Raw genomic sequence first — 19,455 nt, 5'->3', positions numbered from 1 at the left:
AAAAAATTATAGCGCAAACGCAAATTAATACATCGGTAAAAGTGAATAAAAATTAGCATCGCGAAAGAAAATTAAAGTTGATAAAAGTTAACAGTGTTATTGGTTGTGAGTGAGTAGCTCCGAGTTCAATTATAATTTTGAGTGTAATTATATCGAGTTTACTACTATTATAAAAATAAAAAATAAAACAATACACGTGTAAAATTAAAAATATCATCCTTTAAAAGAGTATAAACTCTATTCCCTATAAGGAAAATTAAAGGAGCATTATTCTCATAAAACATAAAATTAAAAATATAGAAAACCGAAAATCTCAGTGTATATTAAAAGTGTAGTAAATATTCAAAAATAAAGATACGATCCTTTAAAGAGTATCATCTCTATTTTCTATCAAGAAACATGAAGGCATTTTATCTTTACTAAAGATTAAAATTTTAAAAGTAAAATAAAAAGAAAAACCAAAGTGAAAACAAATTTTTGTGTTTGATTAATTAAAATAAGTTAGTTAGTATTAACATCCTACCCTCACACGAAGACCGGATTGTACGAGAGAGAGAGAGAGCAGCCAATTCAAGGGTCTAACAGCTGGAGATCACATTCAAGGGTCCAGAGATTTTCCGCGAAGGAATATCCTAGCAAAAAGTAAGAAATTCATAAGTGGCTATTTTATCTTTCTCGACTAAATAATCAAATTTCAATCAGCTTCAAATTTAAGCGGAAAAAAAGAAGCTATAATTTTACAATCGTATTTATCAATAAACATTTAGTATATTCATATATTTAGAAAGATACCTCTGTTTAAATATAAACTAGAATTAAAAGAAAGTCCACATCGAAACGTATCCCTAAACAAATAATTACGGCTTGAACTAAACATTTGAGCCGAAAATTGCATTGGTTAGTCCGAGCGCCTAATCCACACAAACCAAATGTTAAATAATTAATAGTCGGACATAACTGTTTTTATAAGGTATTCTAATCACCAAAAATAGTGGGATTGAGAGTTATTAAGCAGGGTTAAATTGTTCATCAGAGTTCACACTCATTGGTCATTGAACTCGTCATTGCTTATCAGCGCGAGGCGATTGGGCATGAGACCCATGTGTCGAGCGCGAGAAGGGATTTAATCCTCGGCTGATGTAAATTTCTGAAAAAAGTTATTTATTTTAAAATCAAACTCTATTTTCATATCATCTGCGTTTGTTACAAATTATTACTAATAGTTTATACAGCTGTGTTTTAAAATGATTAAATTATCTCTAGTTGAATATACTTGAAGATTGAAATGAAAAATGTTCTTATACGTGGGATTAAGTACATCCGGTGATCGTTTATTATTTGATTATTGATTTGGAAAATACACGTATGTTGAAGATATTCTTATGTTATACAATTCAAATGATGGATTAATTCTTATGATATATAATATTCTTACGTTATTATAATTATCTACTTAAGGTACTCTAATTGTTGGTAATTAGGGGGCCTTATTTTGGGAATAGACTATAAGTCGGTAAAATAATCTAGTGAACTGAGAACGGGCCCTGCTTGACAGCCAGGATATAACAGCTCATCATACAGCTGTGAATTTTTTTTTTAAATCCACCAATTTAGCACTGTCGTCATCGTTAGTCCAATTTTGTATTTTTACTTTTTTTAGCATCTAAATTTCTTTGATCGCTAATGAAAAATTACTCATGTTGGTCAAAAGGCTTGCCTTCATGTTTTTAATGATGATTTATGAGGATCATTCCAGACGCATTGTTTATCCATATAGGAGATCACTGACAAACTCTCTAAATCAATTCTGTTAGAATAATAATTGAATGTAATCAGTTCATTATTGAAATAATAAAATAACTAGTATAGTTTATGTAACTAATATAATAGTATACATAATCGATTAATATATTGAGACAATGTGTAACGGGGCAGCAGTAAGACGTGAGAGTTGTGGCTCTCTCGCTCCATTTGTTTTCCCTCTCTCTCTTTTACTCTGAGCGTCAAGTGCAGTCATCTCGACTTTGCAGTAGGAAAGTTTAGGGGGTGATTCCGCGAAGCATGGGACCGCAAATTCGTTCCTGCGCATAATTAAGTGGGGTCAATGGAGATTGGTGGCCCAGAGGACTGACCCGAGACGGACTGACCCGAGTTTAGGGATCGAAAGATAGTTGACGTCTCAAATTCGCTCTGATAAATTTCTTATTAGAATTTTCTTCGATACTTTTAACCTAAACTTATTAAATCTATTATACGAAGTGCTTATCTCTCAAATTTAATATATATATAAAACCAAAATTTGCGACTCATTCGCCTGGTTACGAAACCAGTTTTATACCAAGTGAGTGTAGCGTGGTTTCGTTGTGCAAAGACTACCCAGCGCTGATCCAGGGAGTTCCGAGGCATCGACCAGGTATCAACATCACCAAGTCCAAGACCGGCGATAAACCGAAGACCTGTGCCACCAGTAAGTCAACCTACGCCAATATAAATTCTTGGCAAATTTATTTATTTTAATCTCTCTGTTCAACGCGGCACTATAATAAGTTCTTCGTAAATGTTTAATTTACTTGATATCCGATAGTTTTCCGAGCTGTATAACAATTTATTAATTATCGCTGGACGTATTCTTTTAACTTATAAAATTTCGGATGAATTTCGTAGAAAAAAAATAAGAGGAATCTTCTTTGTCCATTTGGGATCTTGGTTAAATAAAAGATTGTAAATTGTAATAAATTTTTGATACTATTTACTTATCACCAGCGTCCTGTAGTATTTGAGCCACGTGTCCGGTACGGAACGAGACGACCCGCTCCTGAGAATCCTCGATATCAGAACCAGTAACAAAAAAAAATCATTTACCAAATACTACGCAATTTTACTTAGTTAAAGTTCATATATCTTTTTAAATATTGATTTTAGAGATTTGACTTATGAAAACTTTTTTGTAGAAGACTCAATTTACTACAAAAAATGTCATGTACTTTTTTTCCCAAAAGTCAACCGTTTACAAGTTAACAACAAAAAACCACTAATTTCGTAGGAAATTAGACTTTCAAGGCTTCCACGAGGGCTGTAGTTGAAGGTACTGCTAAACACATACATGCTTTTTCAAAAAGCATACAGTTCTCTTCCAAGAAAACTTTGAACCAATAAGATACGTGAATATGGGGCTGAGTTTTATTCGATAAAAAGAAAAGAATCAAAATTTACATGCTTTTAGCATGGGAAAACTTCAACGACGTTGTTCCAGATCTTAAAATTGTTATTAAGAGCTCAAAATTTCACTGAATTTTTATTTTTACATGTACAACAAGATTTTTGATGGGGAACGAAAAAAAAAAAAATTTTCGTTTCAAACGGAGCACCCTAATAGACATACAGATTTTTTGAATAAATTGGAGCTGACTATGACAATTACTTATAAATAGGATGTTGAAATGCGAAAAAAATAAGAATTTTTTTTTATATTACTAACTATCAGCATACTGATGATCATATTTTGCTTTTTCAAAAGTGAATATATTCTTTCAATCTTACGTAGCACAACTAAACTTCACTGTCACTGTCAGTTGCATAGCCTAGTCGTGAAAGCGTCGGTCTCTCGAGCTATGTACGGTCACACCTGGCCACTTTACATACATGGCCATACACGGCCATGTATGATCATATATGGGCATATCTGGTTATATATGGCCATGTCTGGCCAATTTCCATGCATGGCCATATATGGAGCATTCATATATGGCCATGTATGATTCATTTTTCACGTGAAGGGTCAGCTATTATACTTTTTACTAAAATCTAGTTATTAATAATAATAAAAAAAATGTACGGTGAACGTGATAATAGCCTTGGATTTTTGTAGCCAGTATATTTAACCTAATGTAAGTATTTATGAATAAAAGTTCAATTTCTTTTCATTTGTATTTGTATTGAATAAAGTGTTATAATTTTTAGTGAGTAAGCACCTACACCTCTACCAGATTCCATTCTGATTATTCACACTTCATAACTTTTTACGATTAGTTTTTCACGGGGCATTAACTTTAAAAAAATAATATGCCATATATTAATAGTGTTTAACAAAATATTTCATCTCCTTGATAAAAAGAAACAATTGAAAATGATTAGAAAAAAAAATTTTTAATACTTTTTAATGCTTTGGAATACTTTTGAATCGTCCTTCTTATGGTCTTTTAACATTGCAAATCGTTTCGAATCGGTTCTTTTAATCAGGGCCAATGATTTATAAATAAGCAAGTAAAAGATCTGGTAAGAATAAAGACAATGTACATTAAAAATATGAATTATATATTTTTTTACAATATATACTGGAAGCAATGAATATTTGCATACATTTTCAATGTGATCTTGCGATTTCTGAGAAAAACTCTAATATATTTTGAATTGTGAATTCGAGAGTTATCAGGCTATCAGGATAACACCGTTGAATCAGTTCTTCAATGTAAATATATTGAGCTATAAATTCACCTTGCATTTCACGCCAAACTACCTGTGAAATTCAAACCATGTAAATTGAAAAATTTGATTGAAACTTAATTATATATTACATATCTTACTTGTAATAAGTTTTCTTCTTCACATAAGTGCTTTTCAACTTTACGATACAAATTTTCTAACCCTTTTTTAACTTCTCGAGCTGGATATTCTTTGACCACACGACGTAATTCTTGTTTACTAAATGCCATTTGATAGCTTATTTCAGATTCTTTAACTCCAGCACCAACTTTTGCTTGAACACCTTCAAAAAACAACTGTTAAAAGATAATTAATATATTTGTGAAACATGTTTACAATCTAAATCGTAACATACTTCTGTTACGTTCTGGCTTTAATTATACACTAATGCAAAAAATTAAAAGAGCAAAAAATTTTATAAATTTTTTAGTGATTTTTGGAAGGCTGTAACTTGGTGAAAAATAATCGTATCGAGATTTTAAAAAAAGCATTTTATAGCTTAAAATCTCTAGTTTTGGTGCATTTTTTCCAAAAATTTTTAAAAGCTCCGGTTATTGCGCAAACATGAGAAATACCGCGAGACAAAAAATTTCTAAATTTTTTTTTTTTTTCCAAAGAGCCCACGGACGGCGGAAAAATTCTTTTAACTAAACGAATGCATAGCTCGTTTAGCAAATTTAATCAGCTTCAATTTAGTTTTTTCTTTAACCTCGTAAGACAATTTGTCGCAGAGATATCAGTCTTCAAACAGAAAATGCTCCTTTTGGCTTTGATCATCGATATTTCAGGTACCAATGATCGCACAGAAAGTCAGAGGGCGGCGTTGAAAACTTGAATAAATTCCCTACAAGACCCTGTCATCATTTTTTGGAAAAAAAAATTTTTTTTATTTTTAACATCCATTAGAAGTAAGTACAAAAAAATGACTTTTTTTGGTTTTTTAGTAAATCGACCGGTACTCTGCAAATATCGATAAGAAAAATAATGTTGCCAGGGACTTTTTTAGCTTAATGTACCCCCAAGAACCCTCTAAATTTTTAAATTGATCTATCGAACCGTTTTTTGGGAATCATCGATCAAAGTTTTGCTAAACAATAAAAGGAATAAAATTTGTTCCTTTAATTGTGTAATCATAATCAAAATGAAAAAATTTTTTTTTTTTGGACTTTTCTCAAATTTTTGCGTTGGTGACTCAGCAAATGCAAAGAAATGACAAAAAAAATAAAAAAATTCCAAAAAATGTCAAAAAAATCGCAGAAAAAAATTGAAACGTTTTTTTTGTGTTCTAAATTTTTTTTTTCGACATTTTTTGGAATTTTTTTATTTTTTTTGTCATTTCTTTGCATTTGCTGAGTCACCAACGCAAAAATTTGAGAAAAGTCCAAAAAAAAAAAATTTTTTCATTTTGATTATGATTACACAATTAAAGGAACAAATTTTATTCCTTTTATTGTTTAGCAAAACTTTGATCGATGATTCCCAAAAAACGGTTCGATAGATCAATTTAAAAATTTAGAGGGTTCTTGGGGGTACATTAAGCTAAAAAAGTCCCTGGCAACATTATTTTTCTTATCGATATTTGCAGAGTACCGGTCGATTTACTAAAAAACCAAAAAAAGTCATTTTTTTGTACTTACTTCCAATGGATGTTAAAAAAAAAAAAATTTTTTTTCCAAAAAATGATGACAGGGTCTTGTAGGGAATTTATTCAAGTTTTCAACGTCGCCCTCCAACTTTCTGTGCGATCATTGGTACCTGAAATATCGATGATCAAAGCCAAAAGGAGCATTTTCTGTTTGAAGACTGATATCTCTGCGGCAAATTGTCCTACGAGGTTAAAAAAAAAAACTAAATTGAAGCTGATTAAATTTGCCAAACGAGCTATGCATTCGTTTTATAACAGGGTAAAATAGATTCCAATGACTATTTATTAAGATCTAAATTTTGATTTGTCCACGGTCGATAACGGGTCCTAATTATAACCTGGTTTTTTAAATTGAGTGATTCGACATGTCACCGGGTGTCGCTAATCAGTGAGACCCGAACATCTGTCCCTCTCTTTAGCTAATTAATTTAGTAGGGATGAGTTTTCTGGGGGTGAATCAAAGAGACCTGAATCGAAGAGTTATAAGGGAGTGCAGTGCCAAAAATCGAGAGAGTCAATCGGACGACCGAAGGCGATGGATGCCTAAGTGAAAGTTAGTGAACGACTAGAGTGATTGGACGCATCATCTACACCATTCTATACGAGGCAAGACGAGAACCTCAATAATCTGGAGCAAGAACAACCCGGACAATCGAGAACCAGATGAGCAGATTTACCTGTAAGGAAAACTGGACGACAGTTGGAGAAATAGCCGGACAGCAGCTACAAGTCTCATCTGGTTGCTGCTGCAAAATTCATCAAGGTAAAATTATAATTAATTAAGGCCGGAATTTATATTCCAATGGCAGAATTAATTATAATTAATTTAATTAATATCTTTCCGTTGGTTCTCGCGTATATAAATTGGAAGTTGTAGGCCGTTGGCCATTACAACCACGCGTCTCGTGCTTTTCAAAAGTTGTCGCGCCGCTCTTATTCGCTATATTGTGTCTATAACTCTGAATTATTTTATTCGAGGCCTTTGGCTGGGATAAAATAATTTTCCCGCGTAAATAACTAATGAAATAAATTAATCGATAACGTCAATCAATTAATTGAGGCCGGAATTTATTCCAGTGGCTGAATTAATTCATAAATAAACTTTAATTTACTCGAATCCGTCAGTAAAATTCAGGACCCGAGTGACGTCAACTCAATGGCCGAATTTCTAGTCAATTCATAACGTAATTCTAGTCGCAATTTAATTATAAATTAATTTTAAGTTAATTAATTAAAATATCTAAATAAAATGAAGTCATAAAAAGGACGCTAGAATTGTGATAAATTTTTATTGAGTAAAATAGAAAGAAACCGATTATTTTAGTGTGAAGTAAATTAATGTATAGAAATAGTGGGAAAATTATTAGTGGAAAATTACAAGGAAAAATTAATCAATTAATACTTAATTTAACAACAAATTAATTAATTAATATGTGTAAAATCAGTGAGTTAATTGGAAATTAAGGGAGTGATAAATTGTAATCAGAATAAGTTAATGTGGAAATTTTATATGGGAAATTTAGTTGAATTAGAGTCATAAAATTTTGGGTGAAAAGATTGTGATGATATTAATACTTCAAAATGAAAGTAGAGTCTTAAGTAAAGTCAAAGTAATGTTAATTAAATGAAACTGTGTCTGTGATGTAAGTCCGGTGGACAAAAATTTAAGTTAGGTTTAAGATATGTCCGGTGGACACTAGAAATAAGAAAATGCGGGTTAACGTCCTGTGGACGGTTTTTTAAAAGTAGAAATTAAGGAAAATAATGTTTAACGTCCGGTGGACGGTTTTTTATAAAGGTGTATTAAGGTTCAAGGTTTAACGTCCGGTGGACGGTTTTTTAAAGAGAGTGTGTGTGTGTGTGTGTGTTACGTCCGGGAGACACTTAAAATACGTGTGTGTGTGGGTATGTGACAAACGTCCAGGGGACGATATTTAGTCATCATAAGGAAAACGTCTAGGAGACGGAATTAGTTTGTCATAGGGTTAGTTTGTCATAAGATTAGTTTGTCATAAAGTTCTTAATTGTTATTAAGGGAAAATAAATAATAAGCAAGGTGCTTGATTAATAAGAAATTGGAATTAAAGTTTTAAATAAATTTATTTCAGACTGTTCACTATTCCTCTCCTCGCTCACAAAATTATAAAATTTACGAACGACCCTGAGCATATAATAAAATTACATTAACATCCGGTTCTAGAAGGCCGAGTCCATCTTCCAGTGGCGCCCTAATATTCGTCTATAATACTTAGGTGCGACCAGACTTGGCAAGCTAATCACTCTGTCATAGTTTAGTTAAAATAATTTTTCCGCGGTCCGTGGGCTCTTTGGAAAAAAAAAAAAAAATTTAGAAATTTTTCGTCTCGCGGTATTTCTCATGTTTGCGCCATAACCGGAGCTTTTAAAAAATTTCGGAAAAAATGCACTAAAACTAGAGATTTTAAGCTATAAAATGCTTTTTTTAAAATCTCGATCCGATTATTTTTCACCAAGTTACAGCCTTCCAAAAATCACTAAAAAATTTATAAAATTTGTAAAATGAGCGAATGTACTTTGGGATTCTGGTGTAGGTGTGGTTAATTCAATAACTAACAATTAACACAAAAATTACAGATAATAGAATAGATCTTTATTTAACAATATGTACACTGAATAACTGTAAGAAAAATACTTAAGAGCGAATGCAACTACAAGATACGCGATAGCGAATGCGACTGTAAAGGAATGCGCTTATAAATTCGACACGTGGTCGATAGCGGTTAATGACGCAATAATTAATTAATAATTAATAACACGCGAGCAACAATTCAATATATACTCAATAATTAGTAGCCTTGATATACTAGCTAATTATTGAGAATAGTTAAGCGGAGATTTAGCGGAGCGGTTCAGACTTATATCACACTAGTGATATATTGAGCGAAGCGGTTAGATGGATAGCTGTATTCATACTGAACGATGTAGATTAGAAATAGAGACGTCGTCTTCTTCCTTCTTGGCTGCTTGGTGGTGACGTGGCAGCATGGCTGCAGTAACGAATTTTCCCATTGGCTTAAAAGCGCGCCAAAAGGAAATAGTTAGCCGCCAATTTCTCTGATTGGCCGGCTGGTAGCGGGTTCTCATGCCATTTTGACACGGTCATGAGCAAGAAATTGCAGGTGTCGGGCCTAGATAGCGAGTGACCCGGCACTATTCTGACATTCAAGTCAGTAGCGAGTTCGGCTGCTCCCGTACGTAGCGAAAGTACACGAAGCTTTTCAAAATGATTAAGCTTGTGACTGAACAAAATTTTTCTGCTCCTTCAATTTTTTGCATTAGTGTATTTAAATAAAAATTTTTCTTTTTTAAGTTTCAGATTATTTATTTACCACGGTGGGTGGATAAACGTTTCAACACTTCTTAGAATCATAATAAATAAATCAATAAATCGTTACTTTGACAGTGAGATTATTTTTTTTCACCACCAAAATATAACGGAAATCTATTGCGATAAGAGAATCGCCATGGCTCACGGACAATCTAAACACATAACGATGCATGAGACCCGGGCCACGACGATTCTCTCATAGGAAACCTGAGACGCAACGTCAACTTTATGATGAATGTATATAATCAAAGAGCGACAGAATTAAGGCAGTCGATAACAAGATCTAGAGCTAAGAACTCTACACATCTTACTGGCTTGATCCTGTCATTCGGCCTTTAAGGCAAAAATATATATCTGTATTTTATTTAAAATACGCACACCTTATTTAAAGTTTGGGCGCTGCCACCGGCAGCCTGATACTCTCGCCTGTTCTGGAGGCTGATACCTGTTCTGGGCGACTCATCGACATCATACTTGTTGCAGCACCAGCTGGCCTATCTATCATGCAGCACCAGCTGGAAATCTTTAAGTCAACTGGGTGATTTACTACAAGCAGCTCAATATTCGCTACTGGTCTGCGCAAGAGATTAGACGATCATCCAGTTTATAAGGAGCTATACTTCAATTTCCTCAAGGAATACAAAGACTTGGGGCACATGAAACGCATAAAAATGAAAGATTTACCACCAAACAACTACTTCTTACCTTATCATAGGGTCCTGAAAGAACACAGCACCACTACTAAGCTCAGAGTAGTGTTTAATGGGTCATGGAAGACAACATGAGGTGTATCACTCAACGAGAAACTTAATGTAGGTCCCAAGATTCAAGTTGACATCAGTGACGTACTGATTCGAATCCGCTGCCATCGCTACCTTTTCGCTGCTGACGTAACCAAAATGTTTTGTCAGATTTCAGTTGACAAGGAAGATCATCATCTACAGTGCATACTCTGGTTTGACGAAGATGACATCCCAACAGTATTTGCACTCGCTACTGTAACTTATGGATCAACTTCAGCTCCATATCTCGCTGATAGAGCACTTTTACAACTCGCTGAAGATGGAGGAAATAAATTTCCGTAAGCTGTTGCACCGCTAACTATCACACGCTATGTTGACGACATCTATGGAGGCACAGACGAACACGCTGAGGCAATACAAGTTGCTCTCTACAAAAAAAATATGTGTGCCACAGGATGTTTCCCGCTCGCTAAGTGGGCAAGTAATTCACTTTAACTACTCACTCAGGTCGCTCCAAGTGAAAAACAAGAACATTCACCAAGAGAACTTGGTGATACAACTGTAAACGTACCGAGTTAACTTGGAATTTAACAAAGGATAAATTGCGGGTTGGCTATTCGCAACTAGAAGCTTCTCCAACTACCAAACGCTCCATACTATCGGAGATAGCTCGCTTATTTGATCCGCTTGGGTTTTTAGCACCTATCATCGTAAAAGCCAAAATGTTTATGCAAAAACTTTGGCTTCAGAACTTCTACTGGGACGCTACACTATTACCGTCGCTTCTTCAAGAATGGAATGTGTTTCGCGATAAGCTCAAACAGATCTCGAAGATTCAGATACCTCACTGGAATCATGTAAGACAAGGAGTGTCTATCGAACTACATGGATTCTCAGACGCTTCTCAACTTGCTATAGCTGCTGTCATCTATCTCAAAGTTACTGACGATAATGGAAGCTCCAACATTTCAATAGGGTGTGCAAAAACACAAGTTGCATTACTGTAACCGAGAGCAATACCAAGGATGGAGCTCAACGCCACTGTACTACTCGCTCAATTGATATTCTACGTCAGAAAAGTCTTGAGACTTGATAGTATTCTAATTTTCTTGTGGACAGACTCCACTGTATCCTAAACGTGTATACGAAACAATCCAGCAAGATGAAAAGTCTGCATTTGAAACAGTTATCAAGATACAAGAGTCGCTACCAGGTGTCAACTGGGAGTTCGTTCCAGGAAAGTTAAATCCAGCTGACTGCGCATCAATAGGAGTATCAGCAGCTAAATTGGAGCAGCATTCACTCTGGTGGACGGTACCCAAATGGTTTAGTCAATCAAAAGAACACTGGTCATCTTTCGAAATCCCATCGCGATCGGTATCACATCTTGAAGAACATCCAGGTCTTGTTTTTACCATTTTCAAGACAGATTCACACCCGCTAAAAACGCTACTCGACAAATTCTCTTAGTTGTCACCGTTACTTCGCCCGATTGGAACCTGTCTACGTGCCATCGCTAAATTTAAAAAAGTGCCACAGTCCACACTGGCCACACCACTCTCTACAGTTGACCTGGAACTCGCAAAGAATTTGCTGATCAAGTATACACAAAGTCAGTACTGTTCGCAAGAGATAAATCTACTCAAAGATGGTGATTCTCTACAACGAAATCATCGTCTCGCTAAATTGATTCCCTACGCCGACTACAATGGATTACTCAGAGTCGGCGGTCGCTTGAAGAATGCGCTACTGGACGATCAACAGAAGAATCCAGCCATTCTACCACGTTCATCACGCTCAAGTACGCTATTAATTGATCATTCACATCAGAAAACGTTTCATGGGGGAACTTTATTGACTCTCGCCGATCTAAGGAAATCTGTTTGGATAGAAGGTGAGCGAGTTCCAGTCAGATCACACATTCTCCGCTGCGTCGTGTACACGAAATATAGAGGTATTCGTACACAACAGTTAATGGGAAAATTACCATCCGCTCGTGTAAAACCAGCCAAAGCTTTCTTACACACTGTAATCGAGTACGTTGAGCCAGTAACACTGAAGACATTTCAAAGTCAAGATGCAAAAGCCTATTAAGGATGGATCGCTGTTTTTCTATGCCTCGCTACGTCCGCTATACACATTGACATTGTCACTGATTATTCTACTGACGCTTTTGTCGCAGCATTCAGAAGATTTATTAGTCGCAAAGTTACCTACAGTACCCTATACTTGGACTGTGGTACAAATTTTGTAGGAACAGATGCCACGCTTAAGAAAAGATTCTCAACGGGATCAAGACATATACTTATACGTACAATCGGAGAATCGCTATTGACTTACGGCCAATTCACTACAACATTAACACAGATAGAAGCTGTGTTAAATTCAAAACCGCTCACTCCGCTATCATGAGATTCTGCAAACTTATCCACTTTCACTCCCGGATATCTTCGCATTGGTGAACCTGGACCTTGTTGCTTGCTAGCAAGTTGTTTTTTTATCTTACAGCATCCCCTAAATTTTTAGTTTATGGTTTAAAAAAAATAGACTGAAAGAAAATGGGCTAAATCGATCGATTAATTCAAAAGCTGTATGTGATTAAGATTTCTCCAATTTAGAAAAAAGCCATCTGGCAGCCAGAATGGAAGGTAGATTTTTCGAAAATTTTCGACACCTCTTTGACTTTTCGGTAACTCGCGCTTAGTTTAAAACGGAGGCGGCCCTTGTTTATTTTTACTAATGCTGAAGCCAATTTTTAAAGGTCAATTTTTCAATCCGAGATTCTTAATCCGCGATTTAAATATTGTTAGTATACTTATATATTTATAGATAAATCTACGAGCAATACTAATTTAATCGCGTATTATTAATATCTCGGATTAGTAAACTAGTTTTGAGTGTACGGGGTTTAAAACGAAAATATACATCCGTAACAAAAAATGCATTAATGAAAACTTACACAATTCATCGAAAATTCCAGATTTATAAATTCATTAAAATTATCAAAAATGGCGCGAACAAATATTTAGATATTTAAAAATGAGAAATTAAATATTAAGCTCAAAAATTTCTCAAGGAAATAGTAGAGAATGATGATAGATTAATAAACAAATAGGTTAATACCAGTTATAATTTATATTTATCTACTATTAATAAATTTAAATAGGAGAGAGGTTAAAGAGTGACATAACACTGGTATAGAGACATGGTGGACTCGCACTGCCACGTTCACATATATATTAATATATATATATATATATATATATATATATATATATATATATATATATATATATATATATATATATATATATATATATATATATATATATATATATTGTAACGGGTTTTTCACCACCGGGGATCTACCGGAGTGAAGTCCGAATACACTTACGATTCTTGGCAACCTTGTTTAATTATTATCAAGTTGGGCGTCAGGTGATTTTGTAATCACCGATAAACAATTATTAAAAATATAAATCGGCTCAGGGTGGCGGATCGGGGAAAGGTCAGGCACTTAAGATTACGATAAATAATTGATCAGAATTAAACACAATAATTGGTCGTATATTAAACACAAAATAATTGATCGGTATCACAAAAATAATCGGTTACAAACAAAATAATAATTTGCCGTTGTCGGCTTGACTCGATCTAAACAAAACAAAATTGCTCGTAGTTCATCGGAAAACAATATCAGTTCATTGCTCAAAGAAAACACAGTCGGTTGACGAAATTAAAATAAATAATTTTATTGTCCGGAGACACACCCACAGCGGAAGTATTATCGAAATACTTGATGAGTGACGTCAGAGTATTCTTACACGGCGAGGCGACAAGACTGCTGTTGCGAATGAGACACGGATAATCCGTAATTCTCAGAATTGCTCGAACGAAATAAAATAAAATATAAAATAATATTTTATTTCGGTAACGCGTTAAATTGCACGATCATATAATTATTACGCGTAGTTAATTAATGAATTTTTAATTATTACGCGAACGTGGTTCACTTGTTCAATAATAAAATCACATATACACTTTGTTCAAAATCACGCCGATGCTTCGGCTTGTTCACAGTCGTCGGTTTATTGTTCACTCGGAATTTATTTGTCGGTCACTTTAATTAATCGTTAATCAATAATCGACTTGTTCAGAAGTCGGAATCCAAACTGTTCGTTTGGTCGGGTCGAATTGTTCAAATAAAAAAAAACGTGGCCGTTCAGTTTGGCGTCTATCCCGGATCTCTCATACATGTATATTGTAACATGATGAAAATTCGACATCGACCCGTGGTTCAATATTATTTAAAAATTGTTTGAATATAATGAATCATTATCCGTTGAGCCAATTCTGGTGACACCTATGATCAAAAATTTCGACTTCGACCGACCAATCGATCCAACGCATGGATTGAAATGAGAGATCCGGGATAGACTCTGTACAGAACGGCCACGTTTTTGTAATTTGAACAATTCGACTCCGACCAACCGAACAATTTCGATTTCGACTTTTGAACAATTCGATTTACACCGTGAAGAACAATCTGAGTATTGAGCAACGATTAATTAAAGTGACCGACGATTTAATCCGAGTGAACAATAAACCGCCTTTTGTGAACAAGCCGAAGCATCGGCGCGAAACTGAATAAGTGTACGAGTGTATTGATTATTGAACAAGTGAGATGCGTTCGCGTAATAATTATTAATTAAATAATTAATTACGTGTAACAATTATATGATAGTGAAATTTAACGCGTTACCGAAATAAAATATTATTTCTATTTTATTTTATTTCCTTCGAGTATTTCTGAGAATTGCGGATTATCGCTTTCTCATTCGTTGCGGCAGCCAAGTCTTGCCGTGTACAATACTCTGACGTCACTCGTCAAGTATTCCGTCAACACGCACCTTGTATGTGTGTGTGAAAAATAAAATAAGTTCCTTTTATTTCGACAACCGACTGTTTTCTTCGAGCAATGAACTGACTTTCGTGTTCGATCAAATACAATTTCTACGAGCAATTTTTTTTTTTGATTATATCGAGTCAAGCCGACAACGGCAATTTATATTTTGTTTCGTAAACCGATTATTTGATTTGTGATACCGATTAATTAATTTGTTTGTTCAACATACGACTGATTATTTTGTTTAATTCTGATCGATCATTTATCGTAATCTTAAGTGCCTGACTTTTCCCCGATCCGCCACCTTGAGCCGACATTTTCGACATTTGTTTATTGGTGATTAATAAATCACCTGGCACCCAATTTAAATAATTTGAACCAGGCTGACAAAATCGTAAGTGAATTCGGACCTCACTCCGGTATATCCCCGGTGGTGAAAAACCCGTTGCAATAAATATATATATATTAGGGTGTTTCAAAAAACAAATTTAATTTTTTTTTTCGCTCTTACCCCCTGACACGTTAGTGGTTGCCGAAAAAAAAATCCTCCCAAAAGATGGGCTCTCTAGCTAAACTCTAAGAGGTCGCTATTTTAATTTTAATTTCCCAGCTAATTAACATGTAAAAATTTATTTTTTCACTAAAAGTGTAATTACTCGTAAGCTGCTCAATATTTCTCAAATTTATACATAGATCTTCAAAGCTGATTCCTCAAGCTTTCTGAAACCCTATGATAAGTCAAAATTATCGCCAATTGAAGCTAGCAAAAAAAATGAAAATTAACAATTTCATTTCGAAATACAAAATCGATACTATTCAGATAGCTTCAATTGTCGTTTTAATTATGATAATTTTGACTTGTCATAGGGTTTTGGAAAGCTTGAGGAATTAAAATAGCGACCTCTTAGAGTTGAGCTAGAGAGCCCATCTTTTGAGAGGATTTTTTTCTCGGCAACCACTAGCATTTCAGGGGGTAAGAGCGAAAAACAAAAATTAAATTTTTTTTGAGCCACCCTAATATGTATGTATACTAGGGTGTCCCAAAATGAAAAAAAATTTTTTTTTTAACGTCTTATGGGCTCAAAAGTTACTTTATATTATAAAAAGAATCCTCACAAAATTTCAGCCAGATATCTTTAAAATTGAGCTATCACAAAGGGGGGTCCCCTTTCCCATTTAAAACACACGCGAAAATTTTTCATTTTAGTTTTTCGTTATAAAGACTATGAAAAAAATTTTTTTTCAGTCTTGCCTAGTATGATTTTGTAGGAAATTTAATTTCCTTCAAAAAGTATCGGATATCATATATACGTCAAATGAATGAGAAAACAGTTACAGGGCTTTAAATATCAACGAAAAGTGAAGTTCAAAACATATTAATTGTTTGAACTAAAATGTCAACGGAAAGTGAACTTCACTTTTCGTTGACATTTAAAGCCCTGTAACTTTTTTCTCATTCATTTGACGTATATATGATATCAGATACTTTTTGAAGGAAATTAAATTTCCTACAAGAGCGTGGTCGTTAAAATTTGAAAAAAAAATTTTTTGATGCAATAAAAATGAAAAATAAAAAAAACAAACTGAAAAAAAAAATTTTTTTATAGTTTTTATAACGAAAAACTAAAATGAAAAATTTTCGCGTGTGTTTTAAATGGGAAAGGGGACCCCCCTTTGTGATAGCTCAATTTTAAAGATATCTGGCTGAAATTTTGTGAGGATTCTTTTTATAATATGAAGTAACTTTTGAGCCCATAAGACGTTAAAAAAAAAAAATTTTTTTATTTTGGGACACCCTAGTATACATACATATTAGGGTGGCTCAAAAAAACCGACTAATTTTTTTTTTTCGATCTCGCATGAAAAGTTGTTGGTTTACGATGTTTTAAGAAGCCTCGCCAAAAATCAGCTCGATAAAAAATTTTCAAGAGGTCGCTCTCAAATTTTGAAAATACCAAAAATGATGGAAATTCGGATTTTTATTTCTATATTTTGTTCTTTCTCGTAGCAGCAATAGTTTATATTTGTAAAATCATGACTATGCTGAAAATTTCAGCCCAAAATTTAAATATTTGAACGGCGCTCAAGAATTTTGAATATTAACTGATAATATATAACTAATAGTATAACAGGGCTATGCTGCTACTCTGGTCGTCCTTTTTCAGGGCGCCACTGGAAGTAATAACGGCCTCCCAGAGCCGGATCTTAGATCATCAGGGCCGTTGTAAATCAATTCATTTGTAAGAGAAGGAAGAGGAAGGATAATTTATAATTATTAACACTTTATTTAAAACAACAATTTTAACCTTTATTTATAATGTACTTGAAGATGGGAACGTTTTTCGTGGAACGACAAAAAGAAAACGAAATGAAAAGAAACAAACTACTAGATCTAGATTCCTGAAATGTTTCGCATAGATGCTAGTATGTCACCCGAAAATTGCAGCCAGCCCTAAATACCCCTCAAGTCACCTTCAAGCAGTCAAATTACTCAAATTTTTTGCACTTTTGTTGCGCTAGAAACGTTCCGATCTTCAGGTATATTATTTATATGACCTTATAAACCATTTGTCCTTATAACACTTATAAACCTTATTACTACCGTCAACTACCTTTGACGTTTTCTTTTAAAACTTATTCTCGTCAACTACCTTTGACGATTTCCTAAACCTTTATTAAGCCAACTACCTTTGGCATCACACACACACTCACACTGAGTCCCCTGGACTTATTATACACACACACGCGACTCAACTAAACCTTAACTTATTCCTCCACGCCGTCACCAAGACCCTCTACGTGGCTAAAACCTTATTTTTATTTTCGCGTGGTCCCCTGGACCCTCTACGTGATATAAAACCTTTACAACAATTTCACGCGGTCACTTTGACCCTCAACGTGATTTTAACACTAACAATTTTAATATCACTAACACTATTTTCACTTTTAACCCACACATTCGTTTAACAATTTTCCTTTTACCAATATTAAAATCCTCCAATTCAATTCACCGTTTAAAATTACAAATCAATTATATACAACCAATAAACCGTCTTTCACCAACAATAAAATTAATTAATTAAAATTTAGTTTAAAGATATTATTATTAATTAATTAATTTTTAATCAACTGTCTCACTATTACTTTTATTTCCATTTTAGTAATTATCTGTAACCACAATAAATTTACGTCAGAAATCCCAATACCACGTTCACCCGATTCTCACTCGATTCTTCAAAGTATGCGCCACTGACTACTTTTGAATTTCCTTGATTCTTTTCTGTTCTGTTCAGCAATTAATTTTCTTTTATTGTTATTAACTTTAATTTATTATTTACTATTATTTAATAATTTTAATTATTGGTTAATTAAATTTTATCTTGGACTTTTCGCGTCTGTTAACTTTGTCTTATTTAGTTATTTAACGGTCTCTTCATAAATTTCAATTTATTTATTCAATTAATTTTATTTAATTAATTTACTTAATTTTATTTATTTATTTGAATTAAATACTTTTTTTTAACGCGGACTTTGTCTCCGTCTGGTGGTTCGTCTCGTCAGGTTCCTTTGGCTCTCCGTCTCGTTCGTCAAAGTTCCAATTTTACTTGTACTCTTTTGCGTTAATTCAGCGTCTCAACCCTTGGGTGGTCTGTCCGGTTGTATGTGTAGGTCTTGATGGTTACCCGGCCCTGCCGGTTCTGTCTTTGTACGTCTTGACGGTTAGCCGGTCCTGCCGGTTCTGTGTCCTCTCTGCTGCTGTCTTGCGTTTTTAATAATTTCGCTCGAGTGTCTTCGGTTGCTATCGGAAAACCACTCCTCTACCAATTTATGATTGGGCCTAGCGTAAGAGTATTTTTAATCAGCGCGCCCGGCGACAAGTCGAAAAACTCATTAAATTGCTCATTTGGGGTTGCGGGTAGGGTAAATGACCATCAGCGAAAAATCGCGATTTGGTCGATAAAATAACTCATTTTTCCCTGTTACAATAGTTTGAATTAGTTTTTATATTTTTTTATAACTCAATTATTGTCATTTCACTTAAATATAACTTTTGCATAACCAAAAATATACAGGACAATCTTAAACAATAAAATTTGGTAAGTTTTGAATAAGCGAAAAAAGCTACAAATTGAATTAAAAAATAAAAAAGTATGTAAATAACTCATTATTTCTATTTCTCGGGTTATATTTTCATTTATTGTCATGCAAATTGATGGTGGAAAAATCGAGAAGCTTTATTTTTAATATTTAAGGATCGCTCAAAAACGTCTAAAAGACAGCACTCGGAAACATTCAAAATTCTTGAGCGAGG

The 19,455-nt window shown here is 34.0% G+C and overlaps 1 protein-coding gene across 3 annotated transcripts in view; it reads right to left on the bottom strand.

Annotated features, from left to right (window-relative positions):
• The window catches only part of LOC130674270 (exocyst complex component 1), a 65,332-nt gene that overhangs the window by 17,891 nt on the left and 27,986 nt on the right, over positions 1-19,455 (bottom strand). Inside the window, exons 4-6 of one of the 3 annotated variants that reach the window (XR_008991005.1) lie at positions 4,584-4,778; positions 4,360-4,516; positions 4,154-4,272 (exon numbers count right to left, since the gene is read on the bottom strand). Coding sequence is in view for 2 of the 3 variants with exons in the window: in XM_057479547.1 (XP_057335530.1) it covers positions 4,364-4,516; positions 4,584-4,778 (348 nt within the window). In the remaining variant the exon portion in view is untranslated. Of the gene's footprint in view, positions 1-3,990; positions 4,273-4,297; positions 4,517-4,583; positions 4,779-19,455 lie in introns of those variants that run through there. The other 2 variants (XM_057479547.1, XM_057479546.1) reach the window with 2 other exon arrangements.

Source organism: Microplitis mediator, chromosome 9 (assembly GCF_029852145.1).
Source record: "Microplitis mediator isolate UGA2020A chromosome 9, iyMicMedi2.1, whole genome shotgun sequence".
NCBI classification, from domain to species: Eukaryota; Metazoa; Arthropoda; class Insecta; order Hymenoptera; family Braconidae; genus Microplitis; species Microplitis mediator.
This window is presented reverse-complemented; position numbering and strand designations above follow the sequence as displayed.